Source organism: Dendrobium catenatum, unplaced genomic scaffold (genome assembly GCF_001605985.2).
Source record: "Dendrobium catenatum unplaced genomic scaffold, ASM160598v2 fragScaff_scaffold_595, whole genome shotgun sequence".
Classification (NCBI taxonomy): Eukaryota; Viridiplantae; Streptophyta; class Magnoliopsida; order Asparagales; family Orchidaceae; genus Dendrobium; species Dendrobium catenatum.
The window spans coordinates 55,176-81,583 of NW_021319057.1; the positions used below are offsets into that span (position 1 = coordinate 55,176).

The 26,408-nt window shown below is 33.4% G+C and overlaps 1 protein-coding gene across 3 annotated transcripts in view; it reads left to right on the top strand.

The window, feature by feature from the left end:
- The window catches only part of LOC110103923 (protein MLN51 homolog), a 53,547-nt gene that overhangs the window by 9,862 nt on the left and 17,277 nt on the right, over positions 1–26,408 (top strand). For all 3 annotated transcript variants that reach the window (XM_028694926.1, XM_020832814.2, XM_028694925.1), the window contains exons 2-6: positions 16,683–16,782; positions 16,916–17,127; positions 17,217–18,055; positions 18,333–18,441; positions 18,816–18,938. In XM_028694926.1, coding sequence (XP_028550759.1) covers positions 16,683–16,782; positions 16,916–17,127; positions 17,217–18,055; positions 18,333–18,441; positions 18,816–18,938 — 1,383 coding nt within the window. The remainder of the gene's footprint in view (positions 1–16,682; positions 16,783–16,915; positions 17,128–17,216; positions 18,056–18,332; positions 18,442–18,815; positions 18,939–26,408) is intronic.

The following is a 26,408-nucleotide window of genomic DNA, read 5'->3' on the forward strand; positions in this document are numbered from 1 at the left end:
TGGGTACATAAACTTTCACTCGGAATAACTTTACAATCTTTGCAATCTAAACGGTTTAATTTTCTAATAAGAAAATAGTCAATCTGGGTTGTATTATATCCATTTTTATAAATGATGAGTTGCTCATTCCTTTTCTTAAATAAGGTATTAGCAATTGAAAAATCATAAGCTAAACAAAAATCTAATATGGTCTTGCCACCTTCATTTGTCGTTGCAAACCCATGGCCACCATGAATACTTTTAAAATCATCTACCTCTCTACCAACATGTCCATTTAAATCTCCTCCAATAAAAACTCTTTCATTAAAAGGTATCTTTTGTATTAATTTTTCTAAATCATTCCAAAATTTTAATTTAGAACTCATATCCAAATCTACTTGAGGAACATAAGCACTTATAATATTAACAATCTTAGCATCAACAACAATCTTTAAAGTTATATTTCTATTTCTAATTATGTTAATTTTTATAACATCATCCTTCATAATCTTATATATAATCACACCTACACCATTTCTAGTACGACTCTTACCCAAATACCATAGTTTATATTATAAACTATCAATCTCATTAGCCTTCTCTCTAACCCATTTAGTTACTTGAATGCATATTTATCTTCCCAAGAATCATAATATATATTAATTCATTAATTTTCCTATAAGGGAGCCTATATTCATAATTCTTATCCTAATTTTAATTTCATGGATTAGCTTCTTTGCCCCCTTCCATCCTTGATGCGGGAACCCTAGCCTTTTTAACACTGCTCCCAGACACTGGTGCAACGACCCTTGCACACTTGTCGCTGTATTCAGACCATACAGTGCGTCGCTTCCAGGGGACGCCCTAGCAGTAACACTATTTTTTAAAAGATTCATGTCATGATTATTCGACAAGTTTTACGTTGGCTGTCGACTACCTAATACAATTCTCCACTTTTCTCATCCAGGACTTGGGACCTGGCAATGACAATGTTAAAGAGGGACATCATAGGAAACTTTCTCATATCAGAGCCAGGTTTCGATCCTGGGACATGTAGGTTATGGGCTCACCACGCTAAACTATAAAGAATGATACAGAAAAATATTTATATGGTTCGACCACTCAGTTGGCCTATATCCATATTGAAGCCTTCAATCAACTTTAGAATATTACTATTCCAAAACTTTCCACCATAATATCAATCATATTGTCCCTTGAGTGGGTGTAGAGACCCTCTCTATTTTTTGATTGAGCAAGTACTAACTCAACACCTATCCTTATGGGCAAGCCTATCCTACCAAATACAATGGAAAATTCTTATCTTGAACTTTGGTGACAACTAAACGGATATTGATAGGAAATACTTAGATCCAAGTATTCCTATCGCTCCACGTGGAGAAAACAACAAGAAAGTTGCTGTTTTCTACAGGAATTCAGCCCAAAACGTATGAAAACAGTAGAGAATCGTAGGAAAACTGAGAGAAAAACGTTCAATGGACTTATATTCAACTAGTAGATGATCAAAGCAAAAGCAAGATACAATGTTCTTCGATTCGAGAGGAAGAACAACTCTCCGATCTTCTCCGGCAACGCCAAGAGCCCAAGCAAGAAAACCCTAGATCTCAAATTACATTCAAATTCAAGATACCCCTAATTCTCTCTTAACTCTCTAATTAAAGCAAAAGGAAAGATACAAATTACATAAACACCCTCTTCATTCAAAAATTCCCTCCAACGAAACGCTCGAAAGCTGCCTAGCCCGCTCCTTCGTCCGCTGTTTCTGCGATCGGCGGGTTCCGCCCGGCTTTGGACCGCCGGGCGTAGAACCGGACCGGTCCAGCTGGGACCGGTCCAATGTTATGCGTAACAGATATCACCTTACAAATTCACTTCAATCTTTAAAAAATCAAGAGAATGATTTATAATTGTAATAAAAAATGCAAAACTTAGAGATTGTGAGAGTAAGGGTATTGTCCTTAAGAATCTTCTCAAGGAGAGAATAATTGAAAACTCCAAAATGATTTTACAATGGAATGCTTTGGCTTTACTATTCCATTATATTTTTACGCTCAAACATCTGGGGTATATATTGCCCCCAATACCTCTTAATTTAACCACTACAAAGCTTTAAAAATCCTTAAAAATTTTTCCCAAAAGCTGCCTTCCAAATGCTTCGAAAATTTCCCAATGGAAACTCTTAATGGCTGGGGTGTACACTGAATATCATGTAGACCAGATTCAAGTCAAGTTGACCTTGTTTGATATTTTCGTCTGAATCAGAAGGACAAATCCATTGAACTCACAAGAATCGTATAAAAATTTGCCAGGATGACAATGAATTTGCCAAGATTTTAATGTTTGCTAGGTTTAGCTTGTACTTGTTGGACCTACCAGGCTACCATGAACATGCTATTGAGGGTTAATCCAAATGTTGTGCTCAACCTATGGGGAGACTAAGCCCATCTGTCCAACAATTCTGACATCACCCGAAGGGTGTTCTATCTCAAACTTATTAGGATAATTCAGTTAACTATCCAAGCAACTCGCTAATACTTTCCGACTTGAAATAAAAATAACAAGCAACTTCATATGAGGGAATTGCTATGGATTAAACCTCTATTGGGCAATTTATGTTTACTTTTAGTATTTTAAACTATACAACTCATATATCTTACATCAAGCAATTGTCTAGCCTTGCTATGTACTTTTTTATTTGTATAACTAAGGTTGTCACCTTTCATTTAACGTTGGACCTATAAATATGGAGTCAGGAGAAGAGCCTAATACATGAAATCATTTATATACAAAATCTTGTACTGTCCATTGTCTAATAAAATCCCAGTGCTTTGCACTGAAACTTCTTTCTTTTTCTCTCTAGTTATTTTCATATTACTTAGCCATTCTTGTTACTAAGGCTTTGTTTGTTTGAGCGTTTTTTTGCCTTTTCCGTTTTTGGAAACTGAGGAATTTTTTTTTGTGTTGTTTGGTTCGTCAAATCAGGTTCCCAATAACTCCTTTTTTTCATTTTTCTACAGTTTTGAGAAAGCTTTTTATATATGCTTCTCCGTTACAAAACTCCATTTTCTGAACTAATGTTTTTTAAAACTGTCTTTTACAAAAGCACCAAAAAAACAAACGAAGCCTAAGTTTATCATAGACATATAAATTTGGATTTCAATATCCTCTAAGGTGTTGTGAGCATCGAAGATGCTTACAAAAAGAAATGAAACAATTGATCAACCAGATGCATGAGACGAAACATCATAAGAAGATCAACAAAACATCATAAGAAGATCAACAACACTTCATTATTTTGAAGAAAATAAATCAAATGGAGGAAACACTCGCTAGAATCATTCAAGGAGTTTTAGAACATATTTCAAGAATCACAACTTGTAAAAATTTTAGATGATGACTTTACCTTCAACAATTGATTAGACCTAGTCCACTAAACATATCCCAAAGTGTGAAGAAACATTGAACATAGTTTATTAATGCATTCTCCATGGAAATTGCTGAGATGCGGTCTCCAACAAAAATTTATGATATCACAGTTGGATTCATATAAGGGAAGGTTAGTTCTAGTTGATTGTATAGCATATTTTGAGTTAGCCACTTCACTGGTGAATATTAATGATGCAATAAAATGCCACCTATTCTTTACAATGTTTAAAGTGGTTCCAGGGGGATGCTTTTCAAGACTTTCACCTAGAAGTATCACACATTAATTTAATTTCTCTATAATTCACAAAATATTGTGGTGCATCACCTTTATTCTAAAAAATAGGAATCAACACAGTCATTTTCCATTCATTTGACATCTTTTTAACACTGTCGTTACCAGGTCTAATGTCCTGGATGAAAAAAGTAGACAGTTGTGTTAGGTAGTCAACAACCAGCATAAAACTTGTTGAATAATCATGACATGAACTCATAACTTAGTACTTGTAATTTTCACTATTCGGTGAAAGAAGATGAGGACGAGAACTTTGGTCCCTGAGCGCTAACAAGTCAGCCTTCAAAGGTGGAGGATTGCAGTAAGGAGCGGCTTCATAAGAGATCGGCTTATCACACTTTTTGGCTAGTATACCGCAAGGAACTTCTAGCCATACTATCTTAAAATTCATTAGTACTCATTATCATATAACATTTAGAAACACAAAATTCAATATTTTTCTTTTTGACTATCCTTTTATCCAGTCATTTAATTATTCTTCAGATATTCAACCATTTAATAATTCTCTTATTTAACTACTCAGTATTTCTCAATTTGGCTCTCAACTTCTTTTATATCACACAGATCAAGCGCCATACTGAAATCTTTTGTATTGGAGGGCAAAATGTCAAGCTCTAAAATTTGGACTCCATTTATGACAATATTTCTCATTGAGTAGAGAGAGTTCATTTAACCTGACAAATATGTGTAAAAAATAAGCAAAGAGACTTGAATACATACTCATATATTCATGGCTATTATTGTTTTTACTTGACAAATATATTTTTTATCGGCAACTTAAATCAATATATTTAATCGACATCTCATAAAAAAATTATTCAAAATTTCCAATGTACCATTAGTTCGGTTTTATTTTCCTACTCAAAATAAATTTAAAGAAACATATTGCGTTAAAGGAGTTCATTCATTTGTTAAAATTACATTTCATTCAAATTCCAAAAAGTTATAAAAGACATTTGGAATAATCCCTCAAAGAGTGTCTGCTACTCTCTCTATTGGGACTAACCTCTCATAAATCCTTTTTTCTAATTTGATTCTTAGTATTAAAATAAAAGAAATTTGAGATATCGCCACACATGATTAATCTCTCCTTGACTTGTTGGCATGCCAAGCCAAAATTCCCTCTTAATACACAATCAAAATCTCTTATTTATGTTTAACAAAACTAATAAACTCACTACTATTAGTAGCTTTTGGCGTGAAGATGTCTGATAGGAAATACTTGATTTCAAGTATTTCCTAGCCAAATCTAAAGTAAAACACGAAGAAAACTGCTGTTTGCAGCAGGAAAACAGTCAGAGCAGTTGCTAAAACAGAGAAAATTGTGAGAAATCTAGAGAGGAATCACTCCAAAATATTTTACTTCAATAGTAGATGCAAGAAAACAGGAAAATATACAATGTTCTTCAATTCGAGAGGAAGAACAACTCTCCTAATCTCCGGCAATGCAAAGAGCCCAACACCAGCAAACCCTAGATCTCAAATCTCATTTAAATTCAAGATAACCCTATCTCTAGCAAGACAAGACTAATTAAAGCCAAAGGAAATTCCAAAAATCTCTAAACAACCCCTCATTCAAATTTTCCCTCCTAATCTCACATTAATTTAAGTGGAGGCCCCCACTAAGGCTTCCGCCCCCCCTTCCCTGGTCCGCCTGGTTTTGTCCGCCTGCTATAAGTGAGAACCGGTCCATTAGGGACCGGTTCAACCGGCCCAGGAGAGGCCGGCCTAACAATGTCATGACCTTCTTTGTGTCTTAACGTCTTAGTGAGTATTCCAATTTGATATTTCAAGTTTAACATTGAATGAGAGAGTTCTTTTATAAATGATTTAGAGTTGACCAATGTAGATTTTAAGATAGTTATTTTGTTGAATAACTCGACCATTCACTTGCTTGAAGCTCTCAAATTCTCCACCTCTTCAATTAATTTTTTTCAAAGTATGCAAGTCAGCATTAGTTTTTCTAGTGAGAACCTTGGCTTATATTGATTCTTTGAAGCTTGTTTGGCCGATAATGAATGATATTATTCCTGATTTATTTTCAAAAGCTGCCTAAGCTCATTCCTTATATTATTGTTCTTGGTGACTACTATTTTATGATTATTATCTCAAAAAAATGTTCAATGCCAAGAATACACAACAACCTCATTACTAATATATGAATATCATTAAAAAAGGGGTTTCTCCAAGAAACTCTGCAAATATTTTGAAAATGTGGTGATATCGAGATAAAATGTCATTGAGTTAAAATTATTCCTTAGCAAAAGTGGGTCCATGCTAACATCAACAACAAATGGATTTTTTTTTTTCCAGTTGAAGGCTTACTTTCCCTCGTCAGTCTTAAAACTCGATTTGAACTTCAAGGGTGAGAAACATTTTCTTTACCTTTCTTATTTTTACTTGGTTTAAAACTTTGCTTATCATGAACAATCTCCTTGATATTTAAAGTGGAAATGATGACAAATACATAAAATTTATCATTCGGTACATCTTGGGTTGAATTCATCTTCGCCATTATCTTCTTTGGTTCTTCATCAAGGAACTACAAGCTATTTTTCTTAGGAGAAACAAAAATTGCTTCTTGAACATCATCTGAGGCTTCGTTTATGACGGCTTTTTTATTTCCTTTTAAAGTAGCTTTTTAGTTAAAAAAATTAAATTTTTTTACTAAAAAGCTGCTTTAATAAGTAGTAAGAAAGCCATCTCAAACAAAGCCTAAGAAGTTACTAAAGTTGGTCTTCTTAGATTAGCTTAACTTGGATAAAGAAGAGATTTCACTAAGGATATTAAAAACTAAAAATGAAATAAAATTTTGTAACTAAGTGAAGATAATGGTGGCTAGTTAGTAAAAAAAAGGAGTATAAGTCACCCACATGACAATTTGCTTGGGGAAAGTTGTCCAGTTATAATAATAGCATTGATTTATGATTTGGGAATATATTGAAACAGCCTAGTTCTTCTGTTTCTTGATGGTTCAAATAAAATTTATCTGCCTCGGAAATATATGGTGCCGCTAACTTAATGGAAGCAATGTTAGTTTTTTGAGTATGAATAGGCCACCCCTTGGAATATTTTATGAAAAAGAACTTTCAAACTTTTTTCTTGTTTTCTAACCCTTGAGTTTTTGTATATTTAGGCAAGAAGAGAACAATACCTTCTTAAAAGGCTTTAACAATAAACATAAAATGGAATAAATTTATGTTCCACTTTACTCTTTGTTCTTTTATGTAGATAATGAAAGTGATCATACTAGCAAAAGAGTTGGGTAAATCTTGAGCTCGTAGCAAGCCGTAGCACCTTGAGATGTTGGACACCTCCAGGCATAAGAAAAGTTGCAAGCCATGGAAAAATTGATCTATGTAGAGGGATTGTTCATAATCCTTAATGGAATTATGAACTCTCTTTCATCCGGTATACGGGCTTAAAGCTAATCCTTGATGTAATCCAAATGAAATAGGAAACTACTTGGTCAAACCACCTTGTGCTTGAGCAGAAGTAATAGCTCATGCATAAATATCCTTAATGACATGAATATAAGCATTATTAACTTATTTCTTTTTTAAAACGCTCCATATTACTTCTCATGGAATTTTATCATAAGCTCTCTCAATCAATAAATATCATATGTAGATCATCCTTATTCTCTCTATACCTCTCCATCAAACCTCTCAATAAATATATAGCTTCCATAGTAGACCTGCCCATCATGAATCTAAATTGATTTTGAAAAATATTAATATCATGTTGTAACCTATGCGCCATAACTCTCTCTCATAGTTTTAAAGTATGACACATTAACTTAATTTCTCTATAATTCACACACTCTTTTGCACCATCTTTATTCTTAAAAGTAGGAATCAACTAAATCATTCTCCACTCATTTGACATCTTTTACTCTTCAAAATATTTTTGAATAGTTTGTAAGTCGAGAAATTCCTTCATAACCTAAGCATTTTCACATCTCCATTGGAATATCATCAGGTCCAACAACTTTTTAACACTTCATTTCCTCTTAAGCCTCTCTAAATTTGGTTTACTAATACGCTGATAAAAGAAAAAAAACTCTATTTTCATTTAGGGTGTTAATGTCACTAAAATCAATCGTATTCTCACAATTTTTATTAAAAAGCCTATCAAAATATCTCATCAATATTTGTTAAATATCCTCTTCTAATAATAGTACTTTTTGATCTTCATCCTTAATGCACTTTACTTGAACAAAATTTTTACTTCTCATATTTCTTTGTTTAACTAACTTATACATATATCGTTCGCTGTCCTTAGTTGCTTCTGTGGATTGGAGTGCTAGTCCGTCATACCATCGACTTCTCACACTTGATGAGGAAGAAGAGCCACAGTATTTCAGGCCCTCTGGCGACGCATTTCCCTACTCTAATCTATTATATAAATCATTAAAAGCTGAATTCTTTGTATCGCATTTTGCTTTCTTAAACTCCTTACTGTTCTCTTTATATTTTCCCTAATTTTCCAAACCTTTACACATAAACCAATTTTTATGACAAAGCTTCTTATTTTTTATTTATTCTTTGCACATTTTGATTTCACTGCTATGTTGGAGTAGCACTAGTGGAAGATAAGATTAGAGAGAGTCGCCTTAGATGATTTGGTAACATAAAATGGCGGCCTTCTGATGGCCTGGTTAAGAAAGTGGATGTATTATATTTGACTTATGTTAAGAAAGGTTGAGGTAGACCTAAAAATATTTAGTTAGAAAATATTAAAAATGTCATTTCTTTATTAGATTTAGATGAGAATTTGACTTTTAACATGACACAATAGAGAAAAAAGATTCATGTAATCGACACCACATGATGGGATAAAGGCTTGTTGTTGTTGTATTTTGATTTCACCACCAACTATTTTTACTATTAAGAACTTTTCATTTTGATACTTCAAACACTTCTTTCGTAATATTAATATAACTTGTTATTTTTTTAATATAATATTAATTTTCTCATGCACAGTCAAAATCTTAACATTTTGAATCTTACTCTAAAAAATATTTTTGTCTAATCATAGGACAACATTTAATTTTATTTTTTTAAATTTCACCTCTTCATCATAAAATTAAAAAATAATAAGCAATACTGTGTACATAAACTTTCGCTCAGAATAACTTTACAATATTTATAATCTAAATGATTTATTTTTCTTATAAAACATAATCAATTTGAGTTTTACTTATTTTTTTTTGAAAGACTTACATGAAATTTCTTAGATTCCTCAAAATGTAAAAGTCCAACAACTCTTGGTAGATTTTGACTTTTCAAGTTCCAAGATGGTATGAAGAGGAAGTGCAATGTTCTTTAAGATCTAAAAATCTTTTATCGAAGCAATAAAAACTTATGTAATTGGGGATTTAGAATTCCTCGTTTTGGCAAATTCTTTCACCTTAGCTTGATTCTCAACATCACCATCCTCCATTAATTCTTTTAAACGGTAAGTAATATTTACATATTCTCCATGGACTATAGGTTCAATTTGAGAGTTGACTGGTCAGCTTTAGAAATTGGTACCTGGCCAAAAAATACAACAATATTGTCAAAAAGTTTCCTTATCGTTTTCGTTCAAGATGAATTAGTCAAAGAGGAGCCACAACTAACATCTTTTATTGGGAGGGAATTTTTATGAAGTGCACTTACAACATTGCTTAAAAATAAGCATTCAAGGTGCATGCCTTTTGGCAAGCCTCGAATTATGGTTCATAAAATGTCTTAGAGCTTAAGCCTCATGTTCACTAGCAAGGCCTATGTCTTTTTTGTTTGAGGCTTACACCTCCAGGCTTTATGCCTTGGAGATGTTTAAGGTGAGACATATTTGTTTTAATTTATTATAATATAATATTAATCTATATTATAATATATATATATATATATATATATATTCTATATTATAATATATTATGCTTATATCACATATATCTATTATTTTTGTTGCAACTCAACATTAGGGTTGTGATTTAGGTAAGATTTTAGGTTTCCCCCTTCCCCCCTTCAGTTTCTGTGTTGCTGTCTGCTGCTTCGAATTCGCCCCTGCCAGCTATCCCATGGTTTTTCTGTGTCCTTGGATGCTGTGTGTTGCTTCGGATTCCCCCCTTGGCAGATGTCCACGGTTTTTTTGTGTCCTTGGCTATTGTGTGTTGCTTCGGTACCTCCCTTGGCTGCTGTCCCTTGGATTTGGCTGTTGTATTTCTGTGTTCCTATTGGCTGAATAGATGGTGCTTTTATTTTCTGCATTTAATGCTTTTTCTCTATATATAGTGACTGTTTTCTTGAGTTAGAAGAGTTTTGTGTGTGAAAATGTTTGGAATGTAAAAACCAGCGGGTTTTTTAGCTTGCGAGCTAGTCTCATTTCCCTCTTCTCTTAAAATTCATCTTGGTCTTCTACCTCTTCTTCTCTATGCATGGTTCCTGCCCCACTTGTATATTTTTTCTCAAAATATATATAAGTTTTATGGTTTATATTTATCATGTTTATGCTTAAGGAAGACGTTTAGTTTTTGCAATCCTAAAATTTGTTTGTGTTTTTTTTTTTTTCGCATTAATTTGGTATCAAATATTTAGGTTTTAGTGCGTCTTTCTTTCTTTTTATTTAGAATAATAAAAAAAAGGATAATCATGATGTAATAGAATCTGTTGTTGATGAAAATCAGCCAACTATTCTTGAAGATAGAATTCCAACAAACAAATGGATCCCATCCCAAGGAAGTTCTATAGATCTAATCCAGAATGAGCTATACAAAATTCAGGAGAAAATGAATTTGTGTGCAGAAATATATGTAGCTAAACAGCGCCAACTTCAATTCGAGTTTAAACAAGAAAAGAATGTGACCCGAATGAACTTTGAATCTTTAAATTAGGAAACGAAAGTGATGCCTTCAGAACATCTTGGAAGTCCTGAATCTATCTCATTAGGAGATGAGATTTATCCACCAAGGGAGAATTGATGTAGGCAAGATTTCAGGTTTCCCCCTTCCCTATGAGTTTGCCCCTTTTGGTTTCTGTGTTGTTGTGTGCTGCTCGAATTCCCCCTGGTAGCTGTCCCACGGTATTCTATGTCCTTGGCTGCGTGTTGCTTCAGATTCCCCCCTTGGCAGCTATCCACAGTTTTTTGTGTCCTTGGCTACTGTGTGTTGCTTTGGTATCCCCCTTGGCTGCTCTCCCTTGAATTTTGCTACTATTTTTCTGTGTTCCTATTGGTTGAATGGATTGTGCTTTTATTTCTTGCATTTAATGCTTTTTTATCTATATATAGGGGCTATTTTCCTAAGTTAGAAGAGTTTTGTGTGTGAAAATATTTGGAATGTAAAAACCTGCGGGTTTTTTAGCTTGCGAGCTAGTCTCATTTCCCCTCTCCTCTTAAAATTCGTCTTTCTCTTCTACCTCTTCTTCGCTACCCATGGTTCCCGCCCCACCTGTATCCTTCTTCTCAAAAAATATATAAGTTTTATGGTTTATGTTTGTCATATTTATGCTTAAGGAAGACGTTTAGTTTTTGCAATCCTAAAATTTGTTTGTGTTTTTTTGGTCACTTCATGAGGTCTATGACCAAGAGTAAGAGTGAGTCTTCTTTGTGCAAGTGTGAGAAAACAAAGGGAGGAAGATTGTGTGGAAGCTTCCACATTAGAGCGAGACCTCTTTGATTGCGAGAAACATGAGTGACCAAGTCTTACAACACCTCTGCGACTACGATAGGAGGGACTGAGTAAGTGCTATGTTTCTGTCAAGCAGTTAAGTATATTATTTATGAAATTTTATTTTCTTTGATGTAACATTCTTCTAAAGATGCATTCTAAAATTGAAGTGATATGAATTTTTCTAAAATCTTTATTTTTTTTACTCGATTTTATTTTTATTTTCTTTTTTAATTAATTTAGTTTTGATTTTAAACTTTTTTTTCATCTATTTCTTGAATCTTATTTCAAAATTTTATTTTACATTAGTATTTATAATTGATATTTATATCTTATGTCGTTATGAGGATAAACTAAGTAAATATGCTAATAGTTTGTCATATTTATGAATTATTTTTAATTTTATGAATTTTTGTTTTTTATGTTTCGAGGTTTACGCTTGAATCCACCTCAAGGGTTATGCCTTGCCTTGTTAAGGCAAGTGCCTCTGTTCTCAATTTTGCCATTATAAACATTGACTTACAATAAGTAATTCAACAACAATTTCCTTCTTCTTTCTCTTATCTATCTCCTTTTTAACCTTCATTAGAGGAGAAAATGAACTTTCATCCATGTTCTTTTCGGCTTCTCTCTTTTTGTTATTCTTCAACAGCATTATAGCAATTTACTTGCTAGAGAAACCCTTAGCTCGATTCATGCGTTCAAAGTAAGAAATTTAAGATCAGATCTTAAGAAATAAATTAAGTTTTCATCTTTATTATTTTCTTAACACTAACATATGTGGACACGGTTAAATTTTAAATCCAAAATAATTGATTTGTGCTAGAATGACTGTTCAATAGTAAGGAATATTGTTATTCTCTTGTCCTTTTTTCAAATACTTTTCAAAGATGCAAAAAATAATCAGGGAACTAAATGTACATTTAAATATCAAATAGAATCAGTTAAGTCAAGTCAACTCTATTTGATATTTAAAGCAAGTCTGCCAAATACGAAGGATAAATTCATTGCACTCACTAGAATTGCATCAAAACTTATTAAGATCACAATGAACTCGCCAAATTTTTCATATAAATGGCATGTTCATCTTATACTTGGCCTATCATGAACTTGCCGGTGAGCTTTATTGAAAATGCCATATTGTTCTAAGTGATGACTAGCTTATCTTTTCATTAATTCAGATAACACCTCGCGGGAGACTCATCTCAATTCGCTAGGACAATATGTTTAACTATCCAAGCATGTACCCAATAATTTTCGACTTGAAATAAAGTCAACAAGCCACTCCATATGAGAGAATCACTATGGTTTCAACCTCTATTAGACACTTAATATTTTTTATGTGTTATGGTGCATGCTTCATGTACACAAAAAGCGATTGTCAAGCTTTAGATGTAGACAAGGGGGGGGGGGGCAACACAAGTTGAGTTTTACTTTTAATTTCTTGCCTTGTGTCTTTTCATCTTCCCCCTCTCCTTACTCTTCATTATCTTGTCCTTTCATCTCCACCTTGTCCTTTGGGTTGTTTGCTGGTTTCATGTGGGCCTTAGCTGTTTTCGGCTTGAGCTTTAGTTGTTGAAATTCTAGTGGTGCTAGCTCATTAATATCTAGTGGAGGTGCAGCTCATTATGAGCTGATATTTAGCTCTGAAATTATAGAAGTATGCAAGCTTTTGGGTGTGTGGAACTTGCCTTTTCCTCTTCTTGTTGCCTTTTGGGCTGCTGCAGTTTTCTGCTGGTTTTCTCTCCTACGGACTACTGCTTTCTTCGGGAATGTTGCTGCCTCTTCGGGTGGCTGCCTGCTTTACAGCTTTGGCACCTTTTTTTTTAACGAGAATTGAATTCCCTGCTCTTCTCTAAGTGAAGCAACTATAGGGTGTCTTGTAAGTGTCATTTGAGTCGTTTGCAAGTGTTCAAGTTGTTTGTAAGTCCTTTTATAATATGAAAATGGTGTTTTAGTTTATTTGTCTAATTTTTATGAGTTATTTGAATTTTTATTATCTTAGTAAGGGTCTAGTTTTTGTGATCAAAAATTTGGGTCGCTCTTCCAAATTTTTGATTGCATCAGCTTTGCTTTGTACTTTTTTATTTGTAAATTTAAGAATATAACCTTTTCAATAGCACTACTCTATAAATAGGGGGTCAGAGGGAGAGCCTAGGATATCAAATCATTTGTATTCAAAATCTTATATTTTTCTCAATCAAATAAAATCCAAGATCTTCTCAATCTAAATTCTCTCTTTCTCTCTCTTTATTTATTCAATCTAGTCATTCTTATTTGTAAGATTATGATACTATCTACGGATAAATTTGGATCCAACATAGTCAAATAAGTCATAACTTATTAGATTAGGCAATGTCAAAACTTTGATATGGTCACGTTGGGTTGAGCATAATGCAAATTATTTTTCCATGTACTAGTTAGTTTAGCGGACGACATGGAATGTAAATAAACACAAGTTCCGTGTTTTATATAATTTGATAGATATAAAATATGTATGTGATATTATGTGACAAATCACACGTGAACAATTCAATATGATCGAATATATTCAAAATTAAGATCAAATTGATTAAAAATAAGATAATTATATTATTAATCATAATTCACATCTAATTAATCATAGTAAGCAAATTTATTAAAAATGCCAAACATTTTAATCATTTAAAATTCTAAAAAAATTAAACACTTAATTAATAACTATTAATGATATTCAAATTTAGTGTATTATCCTTAATTAACCAACTAATGAGATAATTAACTTATAAAGCCTAATGAAGCAAATTTAACATGTATAATGGATAATTTGGGTTGAATTAAACTTGTTATTGAACATATGTTATCAACATTATGTAATGGGTCAATAAAGCATAAGACATAAATAATCTAATAATAATTTTCATATATTGAAAATTATGAATTAAATCAACTAAATGAGAAATCATTATTAGAAAAAGGAAAAAAAAAATTATAAGATTGTTTTTTTTTTTTTAACGTTTGAAAATAAGTTATGCAACATTCTATAAATTTTATTCATATTCATCCTTTTGATCAAAGGGGCTGTTTGGTAGTAAGTATTTAGAATTCATGAGTATTTTAAATGCAATTTAAATCAAATATAATGCATCTGAAATATATAGAGTTATTTTGTTGACTATAAACTAAATTCAGATGTTCTTTTCAAGTTTGATTTGAAATAAAATGAATATATATTCTTCTCAACATTTTAGGAAAATTCTTCTGAGCATCTCCTCCCAATGATTCAATTTTATGGTTTTTGCCAGTTTTCACTTTTAGTACAGACAACTATATTCTTATGAACTTAGATGCTCAAAGAAACTATTTTTTAGCTAGGATGAATCTAAAGCACTCCTTTTTGGTAACTGCAAGAATTACGACTCTATAAATGAACACTAGACTCAAAAAGGGAGTATAAGGGTACCTTGTGGTGGAGTTGAGAGGTTTTTTGCTATAGGACTGGATTTAGAAACCAATCTGGGCCAAATAAAAAAAAAGATTGTCAAGGCATAATACCATGACCTCAAACTCTAGAGTGAGGAAACTGAATATGAAAATATACTTGCAATGGGCGAGGGTCGCCACTGTCTTGGTGGCAATAGGAAGGTCACAAATGCTTATTGTCGCATAGTGTATTTATTATTTACCAAAACCAAACAAATTCTAAATACACTAAAAATCTACTATGGGGTGAGTTTTAAATCCCTCAATACGTTACTTTGAATTTGTTTTTTCCTCCAACCAAATACTTGAAATTTCAAAACCCCTACGTTTTATTTGCTCCATACTCCTAATACTTGCAATCAAATATTCCCGTAACAAAATCAATCTCCGTGGTTTAAATCTAAGTACAACTCACTCTAAGCTACTATCACTTTGGATCTTTTGATTCATAGCTTTAATCTTCGTGTCTTGTACAATTGAGTTCTCCTTCAAGTGAGCAATTCTCCAAGTTGCTTTGTGAAATCTATTCATTATTGTTTTTCTAAGATGATTATTTTGTAAGGAAATACTTATCAAACTATTAAATGACACCAAATAAGATTTGCATCATCAAATTAGTAGAGAGATGCATGAGTTGCGTAGATTTATGGAGTCAACAAGAACTTGTTAGTGATGAACCATTAGAAATTATGAAGATTATCAAGATATAGATTAAAGCCATCCCTTTCCGCTATTTATTTGTTTGGCTGTTCTTGCTTATTGGCCTAATTAAAGCAAACAAAAGATGTATGCATGCACCTTACATCTATTAGTGTCATGAATGTTTTGTATTGCTATTCATTGAGTTAAGCTGCTTTGTAATTTTCATTCCCAGAAGAGTGGCATTTATTGATGTATTTCAATGAAATTTTATTGGATATTGCATGGGCTAAATGGTTACTAACGGATTAATGGTTTCTTACCTAGTCTGGCAAAACTTAATGTCTATGTCATTCAGTATGTATTCTTTTCCAGTATGTTTGTATTAGTTGAGCTCCATGTTACTTCAGGAATTAGAAATAATAATATTCGAGTAAACATCATATGAGTTAATAATTAAATAACTAAAAATTAGAAATGAAGATTATAAGTTTACTTTGTTGTCATATATAGCCTTTATGCATTGTGTTATACTATAAGAAATCATTGTTATCATATATGTCTGATAAACTTATAGTTTACTTTCTGATAAGATTAATTTACTAAGTTATCTTTGAAAGAATGGTAATTTAATGGTAGTAATCAGTGCCATATTAGATCCTATAACTTAATACTGGTTACATTTTACCAGTCAACATATATATCCTGTAGAGCTCGTGGGTTACCCTTTTGAGATTTTTCATGTGATTTGGATTAGTACGATTATTTTTTGGAAAATCTTAAGTTACTCATTTGGGACCATGAGCTTATGATAAAAAAAATTTGGTTTAATTTACAATTATCCCATTTGTGCTGATGAAGCTTGGTCCACAACTTTACATGTTAAACTTGGATTATTACCGAACTTACTGCAAGTGGGTAAACAAGTGTGTGCATGCTTTTGGTATTTTGAACTTATATGTATCAAAGTACCTTATGGGTATTTAATGGATAAATCTGATGCATATATACTTGTTTCACCTTATAGTTTCGTTTATGTTGGTTCCTTGAAATAAGCTTGCCTAAGTTAGTTACGAAGACATTTTTATGTTTTTCATCTTTGATTAATTATGAACTGGTTAATAATTTATTTCCATAGAAATGTTTTAATATGCCAGAAAGTTGAAGCTTCCGATTTAATTTACTTTTTAAATCCCTAATTTCATCATTTAGACGTATGCCTGGTGGTCGGAGATTGTGGGAGTCTAAGGATGACCAGGCCTGGGTTCATGATAGGTTTGAAGAGATGAACCTGCAAGATAGGCGCCATGAGGTAAATCATCAAGATTATTGTAATTTTATTTTTAATTTATCTGTATTTACAAGGTGGTGATTATTCTCTCTGATTTAAGTAGTTTTTGGATTTCAAATCCACTTCTTAAATTCAATATGATTTTGATTTTCAGGAAAGGAGGATGCCTAGAGGCCATTTTCGAGTTCGCAGCAGTGGGAGAGGAAGGGGTGTGGGTCGTTGTTATGGTAGGGGTAATAGAATGCGAGCCTATTATGATGAAAAAAGCAATCAGAACTGTGCTTCAAAATCCGTCCGGGGGAGGGGACCAGTACGTTATGAGCCACTATCGAGTAGTAGTGAGGTTTCTCCAAATCAATCCAAGCAGTAAGGGATTTTCTCTACTTTCACTTTTTTTTTCTTTTTTTTTGTCTGCTAGTGGTAGTGCTACCTGTGCTTCTTCCATTATTTTTCAGGCACCGAAAAGCCCAAGAGCCGACATCAAATAATACTGCTGCAAAAAAGTTCTCACAAAGTTCAGATGCACCGCCCGAAGCCATTGCTCCTAGAAAACAAGCTTTTGCCTCAAGTTTAAGCTCTGCCTCACCTCCTTTTTATCCATCTGGTTCTTCCAATCAGGAAATGGCTGCAATTCAGAAACATGACGTGCAAACAGGAAGCAACAACAAGCCCCTTTCATCTACGGCACAGATTGAAAGTTTTTTCTCCATAAAACAGCCTAACTCATTGTTCAGAGGGAAAACTGTTATAGATTCTGTTTGCTTTGATAGGCTTCATGTGGATGATTCAGTTCCCCAGGCTTCTGGAAAAGCTCTGGTCCATACCCAGGTGCAGGCTTCTCGGTCTTCACTATCCTTGTCAAATGCAAATAAGTCTCCACCATACAAAGTCCAAGGAAAAAATTCAACTACTATTTCGATGCCTAGTTATCCAACATCTTTTAATCAAGTTGGCAGGATACCATTGCAAAATCAACCTACAGTTATTCATCAGAAACCTGTTCAAAGTCAAGGCCAACCTTTAAGAGTTTCCAACCAACATCTTGTCATTGGAAGCCAAGTTCCATCTTCACCTCAGGCTTCTGTTGGTATTTCTTCTGACGTGGAGGAGGCAGAATCACTTGCAGACATGAGTAAATCAAACTCTACTTTGGTTGGAAAGGGTAAAATTGTTAACCAGGGAGCTGATAGGGGCTCTTTTCTCTATGGTGGGGCTCAAGTTATTGGACCAACAGGGGCTGTTGGCCTTCCACATGGAGACCCGAACTTTGCAGGCACCCCAGCCCTATTGCCAGGTTTGCTTTTGTTGATCATCTTTCGTTTCATGCTCCATATAGTTGAGTATTATTTGGTTCTATGCTGAGGGTTTTGTAGAACAATTTTGTTATTTATGGTTGCAGACATTTTTCTTGCTATTGTTTCCATCAGTGATGAAACCTTTCCATATTTTAATCATGTTTATACTTTCTTTTAACATGTGTTTGTTCTTTTGATATAGTTCTGTTTATGCTTATCATTGAAGTACTTGTTTTTTATATGTTTAATTTGGACTTAAATACTATTTTCTTGTAGTCATGCAATTTGGAGGCCAGCATCCAGGAGGTATTCGGGTTCCAGCTGTTGGCATGGCTTTGCCGGGATATGTGGCCCAACCTGGCTTTGGGAATTCAGAAATGACTTGGTATATATGAAACAGTTCTTGCCTATAATATGTGTTCATCCCAAGTTATTTGTAATCCTTATCCAACTGATCCTCTTGCTTATGTACATAAGCATTATGCAGTTGAAACTAATATATCTGCTAACTTTTTGTTCCCGAGGGGACCAAAGAAAAAATAATCTTCCTTTGATTTCACCTAGTTCTACCTCTCCCATATACCTCCGTGCCCTATATACTCACACAGACACAAATATGACTAAGAAGACCAATCCAAAAATAAGAATGGCAGAATATTTCTTGTAGTCCTTGTCATAGCTTCGGTGTTTTGCTGACTTTTATTCCTTTTACCTCTGATAATGTTGACTTCCTGCTCTTTTTTTTCTTGAAAATGTCAGGGTTCCAGTTTTAGCAGGTGCAGCTGGGGCTCTTGGAGCATCTTATTGTTCACCCTACATAGCTCTTGATGGTACTTATTATGCTCGTCCATCAGGACAGGCCTCTGCATCTGTCTCTTCTATGTAAGCGGTTTTTCATGGTGCTTTTATTTCATTTGTTCTTGGTTTCATTTTATTCCTTCTGGTGCTCAGTCTCTCGATAGGGATTTTTTATACTTGAGCAGACTGCTACGCACTGTGCTGACTTAAGTTGCATTTTAAAAGCTCAGCAACTTGCTACTAAAAGCTGTTTATTCTATCAGCAGGGAAGTTGTTTTTTTTGGACTAAACAAAATAAGGAAGATTTGGCAATCACCCTTGAAGAGTTAATGGATATTTGCCTTTTTCTAGAATAACTAATGCTTAATTATACAAAAAATAGTTTGCAATCAAATGCATTTCCGTTGTTGGGTTTGTTAGTTGACGATAATTGTCTCATGCATGCTGCTTCTATTCATAAAATCTTAATGCGTAATAAAATATGGAGAGATGAGATTATTTTTCATCTTTGAGAGCAAGGCCTTTCATTTAGAATGATAGGTGAGGTTTCCGCTTTAATTTTATACTGGTTTTAAACTTTTGTGTGATGAAGTTTTGTTACTGAGCTTCTTTTGAATGAAAACTAACAAGGATTTGAAACAAATTGTAGTGAACTATTAATAGGTTTTAAGCACTTGGAATCCCGTGATAATTTTCACTATACACGCTAGAATACTGAAAGTTTGATAAGCTGAGCACATTAACATTTCGAGTTCACTTGACGTGATGAGAGACTTTTGTTGCTCTAGTGGACATAGAATTCCTTCCTGGATTTAGGTTTTTTTTTTCTTGTTCTTTCCTGTTTAGTAGACCTTAAGTAGTTAGGATATAGATAATGATTTGATCTTCCCTGTTGAAATGATAGGCATTTCTTCCATTTTATCAAATTGATTTCAACTTTACCGTGGAAATATCTGGATGTTGAACCTGCTATAAGTGAAGTTCGAGGAGTATTTAATGGATTGTAGAAAACTGCTATGAGAGCTGATTTGACGGACTTATGTTTCCTTCCAGAATGGAAACTCAGAGACTTAAGATTGAGTTTGGGGGCCAACTGCATTGACTTTTGTTGCTCATGCGTTCCCTGATCGGTCCCCTTTGGAGAATAGAAAATTGATATTTAATGGATGGACGGGCTGGACATTTGTCAGCCTGCTCATGCATGTTGTGGTGGACTATTCATGTTATTACCATAAAGTTGTGAATAGATAAGTTGGCCATGTGAATCATGGTTGACTTATTGTGAGAATTTGGTATATCTAGTTGACATTTGATCCATATATGGATCTAAGTTTATCATTATTTTCACTTAAATGTCCGAGACCTTCTTAGCTTTATTTTGAGAATAAGATACAAAGATAATTCTAGTTGAGAAAGGCTTATTTGAGGTTAAAAGAAATTATTTTTTAACATGTGTGTTTGAACATGAAGGAACAATTATTGTTTTTGTAACATATTTGTTGCCTGTTGTTTTATGAACTTTAATTCTCGCTTTCTCTCTGGTTGTCTAGGACCAATACTATTTATGCCACTTGACATAGAATTGCATTTGATTATTTGCGGAAACTTTTAGTAGTTGAAAAGAGGAAAGAGATTTGAATTCAGAATGAGACAGGAAATAAGAAGATTATTAATATTTGACATTGTTTAAAATTGCGCAATATGAGGCTCGCCTTAAGGCCCGCCTTTGCGCAATTCCAGTGAAAAACGCCTCGAGGCTTACGCCTCGAGTTTCTTTTATGAGGCTTGCGCCTCAACTTTGTTGAGGCCCGCCTTGAGGCTCGCCTCGCCTCACCCTTATATATATATATATATATACTTACATAAATCCTAATGTAAAACCCCGAACAAATCCCCACTTCGTGCACCCCCAAGTCGCAGCAATTTCCTCTCATTCTCCAGCCTTCGCCATAACCACCACCGTCATAGCCATCGTCAAGGATCACTTGAAAGCCGCATACCACCACCACCACCTCTAAAAATTCTGGAGTATTAATCTCATCTTTATGTTGACGAAATACATTTATGAAAGAGTAAGATGCCTGAAATAAATGAAGAAGAAGCATATTGGGAGGCATTGGACTCCACAGGATTAGATAGGGGAGAAATCAATTTGTTATAATGACGACTCAAATAAATATCCCCTCAGTGATGATAATACAGATGATTTTCTAATTGTTGCCGACTTTTCAGTCTTTTTTAGAAATTAAATGTAGATAAGTAGGGAGCTAAGAAAGAAAGAATTTGAAATTGAACTTAATGTTATATGACACTTTATGCAGTTTCTATATTTAATAATTTTTTGCTCATGTAATATTTATATTTCAATTATATTTCATGCAATTTATCACTAAGTACCTTAAATCTACTGCAATTTTTTATTTCATATGTCATTGTGTTACTTCATAGTTCAGTAGAAAGATAATATGTCATCTTTTAATATATTATTTGTGTATTAGGTAAAAATTTACTTTTAACATTTATTTGCACTTATCGCAATATTTTATTTTAGGCTTAGGTCTCAAAACTCCTTGAGGCTTATGCCTCACCTCATGAACAAAAAACGCCTAAATACCTAGTTGCGCAATTTTAAACATTGATATTTGATTGAGGCTTTGAAAGAGAAGTTGGCACACTGATGACGAGGGGAAGGATGCCATGCAAAACGTCAAAGCGTTCATTAAAATTTGCATTTATGATTGATGGTCCTCACAATAAAGTCAAAATTAATCCTTACACATTTAACATATCTCAAGCATACCTTAAAATGAATTGTTTTTTTTTTTTTCACATTTTTTTGGTGTCTTGTTTTAGAAATTTTAATTCTGTCTTTTGTTGAGAAGGACAAATACCATTTTTGCTACTTAGCATAGAGTTGCATTTGATTATTTGCAGAAGCTTTGAGTAGTTGAAAGGAGGAAAAAGGATTGAATTGAGAATGAGACAGAAAAGAAAAAGAAAACCAATATTTGATGGAGGTCTCAAAGAAGTCAGGACGATGATAATGAGGGGAAGGATGCCATGCAAAACATCAACATGTTCATTAAGAAATAAAATAAACGTTGCTTAGCCCATGGATTTGTATTTAGAGTGGATTTTCCTTGCAATAAAGAAAAAAGGTAACCCTTGAACATTTTAACATGACTCTAAACATGAATTAAAATGGAAAATGGTTCTATTCCGCTGGTAAGTTGTCATAAATACACATAATAACATAAAACATTACGTAAAGCTTAAATACAACATGGTTGACAAACAATAATTCATGTTAACCAATCATCAACTCCAATGGAGTGTAAACCACTCTATTTTGTTGTGGATGATGCTCGAGTAAGAATTGGATGGCCTTCTGGTGTAATGTCGAGGCATTGTAGCTGATGTTGATAGAAAATTTACCATCATATGATCTACAAATGTAATCCATCCACAGGTGAAAATGGTCATAGGGATCACTATATCACAATGCGAAAATAATAGTAAAGAATAACAAAGAGATTTTTAATTTAAATACTTAGAACTGTTGAATAAGATTTTGAATAAAATTTCTTAGACATTTGGAAAGTTCGAGGTAGATTATAAGATTGCTTGGCAACTTTAACATGAAGTAAAAGGGACAATAAAAGTAGGTTGTATGGTAGATCAAGCACTTGTGCTACCCTTTTATTCATTTATATTCTTTCTCATTCATCTATCCATGCATGAGTCAAAGTTTAGGTTGGGCATATGTTTGGCTAGGAAGCACATACACTTACAAAAATCTTTCATGTTTGTGTCAAAGAAGCCAGATAAGGAGAGAGTGAGAGATAAGAGATATATGTATTATTTCTACTGTATTTTCAGAATGAATTTTCTGGTGTTGTGTGTTTCCATATATATATATATATATATATTTTCGGTCGTGTTAAGAAATCACATAAAATTGTGTTAGGAAACCCAAACGTATGATATTTTCTTAAGAGTTTTAAGGATTGTCTGTGGATGAAAATTGACTATCTACACTAATCATTGGACCCAGGCTAGGAAACTAGCTAATGGTCTAGATGACTGAGAGGATGCATTTAGTATTTAGAGGGAGCCAAACACGTAGAAATATATAGAGATAGACAATGCTTGTTTTGAAAATAATAACTTGCCCAAATAAGCAGCCCCTAATTGGCAGAGATCTGTCAAACAGGTATGGACATGGTCCTGCTAAGTACTGTCTATAATGAATGGAGAAATCCTTAACGGATAGGGGCCTGACAAGGAAGAATGGAATATTGTCTCAGTAGGCCTTTTGTTTGCAAGGAAGGAGAGGTTCCTCTTAGGAACGATGGATATAGTTCTAGTAGACATTATTGACAATGATGTGAAGATTCTTATAGGGATCCCTTAAGAATGGATATATTCTACAATGATAGAAAATTTCTGATGTATTGGGGTTCATTAGGTGCACTCATGATAATAGATGTCCAAGTAAAGATAACTCATCTGGTCAAATACTCAGATGAATAGGGATCTAATAAACACAAGGAAAATATCTTTTATAAGCAAGTATGCCTATCAAGAAGATATGAATGATACTGGGGATGTGGTCTCTCCAAATCAAGGATTATTCAAGCAAGGGTGATATCTTGAGCATAAAAGACTTAAGATGATTGAGATAGACCCAAATCTACTCGAAAAGATTAAACCTAGCTACATGATGACATGAAAGTGTCACTAATGACCATAGAACAAGTTTACATGTCATATCACAATTTATGCTAGAGAGAAGAATTCTAGAACTGACATAGGACTAATGGGGGAATGATAACCTCAATGTAATGCCATGGACCTATGTGCAGTGAAGTCCCTTAAGGCCTATGCCATAATGGTAATGCATATATATGCAATGATTGGTTTGATCAATGATGATGAAACCTTGGTTTGCTACACTAAGGGAAGTGAGTAAACTAGGTGAAAAATTCCTTGCCTACGCAAAAATCAGTACCATAGGCTTAAAAATCATAATTCTATGGATGCCACATTCCTTTACATAAAGAAAGCATTGAATACATTAAAAAATTAAAAAATCTTGGCAAGACCCCTTATAAAGGGATAAATCTTTTTAGCATTTTTTAAGTCTCATAATTGAACATCATGCTACTCATGTTTGTTTCTATGCATCAAGTTGAAGATATAGGCAGAATGACAGGAATAATTAATTTTAGGCTCCAAAGTTAACTTGAGAGACTAAGAAGTTATTAAGAGGCTAGAACCCAATCGATTGATAGTAGGGGTTAGATAAGTTGAGGAACTAGATGGCCATTTTGATGGCACAAATGCAAATCTTACCACTAGAAACCCAACACAACTTCATGTTCTTGCATAATCCATCCATTTTAATTCAATGGAAAATAAACCTTATTCTTGCCCTTAGAAAGATTAGCCCTTTTGGATGTAACATTTTTATATGAATGTCAATAGAGAGGGCCACCAAAATAGGTAGGCTGAAAACTTTTAAGGATCCTCTTAAGAAAATAAAAGTTGAGGCTCCCTTCTATGATAGTATATATGATCCTAGTACATTTTAGGATTGGGTAGTACAAATGGATATTTTTTTGTATGATATAGGATGCATGATTATAGGAGGGCTATATTTACTAAAATGAAACTCGCTGGCTGTGCAAAGATTTATTTTACCAACACCTTAGCAAAAGATTAAAGATTAGGAAGGGCCGTCGTCTCTTTGGTAGAGATGAAGAAAATACTTAGATCTAGGTATTTTCTAGGACTTTGTGATAAAAAATTACATTAGCAAATTCTAACTTAAGGCAGGTAACTTTTTAGGTCATTGCGTGGCTCTACAATTTTGAGAACTTTGTTTTTAGGACTAATAATACATACAATTGATTAGAAGCTTACCAATAAATTTGTCATTAGTTTTAGGATACACATTAAAAATGAGGTTCACAAGACAGAACCTAGATGTTAGATGATGTTTAATAATATACCCTCATGGTGGAAAAACAAAAGAATGCTACCTCCTTTCCTAAACCTAGGAGTTACAGAATTTTTACTTCAACCTAGAGGCTTACTGCTAGGCCTACCTCCACCACTAAAAGAATTCAGAATATTAAGGCTCTTACTGAGAATAATTTAAGACCACTAAAAAAATCATATTTTTTAAGTGCCATAAGAGGCCTTATGTAGCATTGGTGCAGGACATAAATCCTATATTTAGATGAGTTTGATTCACTTGACAAGGATGATTAGAGAAAGTATTGGATAAGACGCCCCTATCTTAAGAAGAGAACGAGCTGGAGGATACCAACTATATTAGAGATGTGGTTTATCAAATTTTATTAGTGAGACAAAGGATTAGAAGAGGTTGAATATTTTTCATGTATGTGCTACGTAATAAAAAATAGTATAGACTTATTTTTTATAGTTGTAGTCCCATGAATGCGATATCTACCCATGCACTAGTATAGCTGAACCACACCCTGATTCCATATGAGCTGGGTGAATTATACCACCCTCATTACTTCTAGGACTTGTTTGAATGCAACTAAGATTTAACTTATATAGGATTTAGGAAATCCTATAAACTTTCTAGATTCTAAAGGTGTTAAATACTGAAAGTTGTATGACATAGATATAAGTTAATTATGGTTAAATCTTGATGAACTGTTTGGATACTTATTTTAGGATTTAAAATTTGTTAGCTCAAATAAGATTATATTAATAACTTATTGATAGAAAATTTAATACATACTACTTCCTTATAATGGCAATAAGATGTTGAATCTTGAGAGTATAAAATCCTGAAAACTATTTGGCTAGAAGATGTCAAATTCTATAAAATTGTTTGACAACACGACTCAAGATTTAAGACAATTAATTCGTTAGAAACACAATTATAACTTTAACTTGTCTTGATTATACTTTTATTTATTTATGAGTTAATTATTAATTATAATATCAATTATTGTCAATAACTAATAATTATAAATAATATAACTAGAATCTAGTTTAATTATCAAACAACAACAACAACATCAAGCCTTTATCCCACTACGTGGGGTCGGCTACATGAATCCTTTTTCTCCATTGTGTTCTATTAAAAGTCAAATTCTCATTTAAACCTAATAAAGAAAGGTCATTCCTAATATTTTCTAACCAAGTCTTTTTAGGTCTACCCCTACCTTTCTTAACATAAGTCAAATCTGATACCTCTACTCTCCTAACCGGGGCCTAATAGAGCGATTGTTTGGACGATATTCGACGATTTGAACTAATCCTACAAGATGATGTGGATGATCAGAACAAAAAAAACCTTCTAATCGTCCAGCCCTCCAAATCGTCTTAGCTGATTGAGCTGAATTTGTGTTGATCGTACAGGACGATCCGTCGATCGTCCAAGACGATCTTTGTCGATTAATTGCAAATTATGGCAAATTTAAAGCCCTTCTTTATAAGATCTCTTGTTTACTAAAGATGAGATCTATTACTGTGGTCCTGACCTGAGAGAGCCAAGAGGAGAGGGAGAGA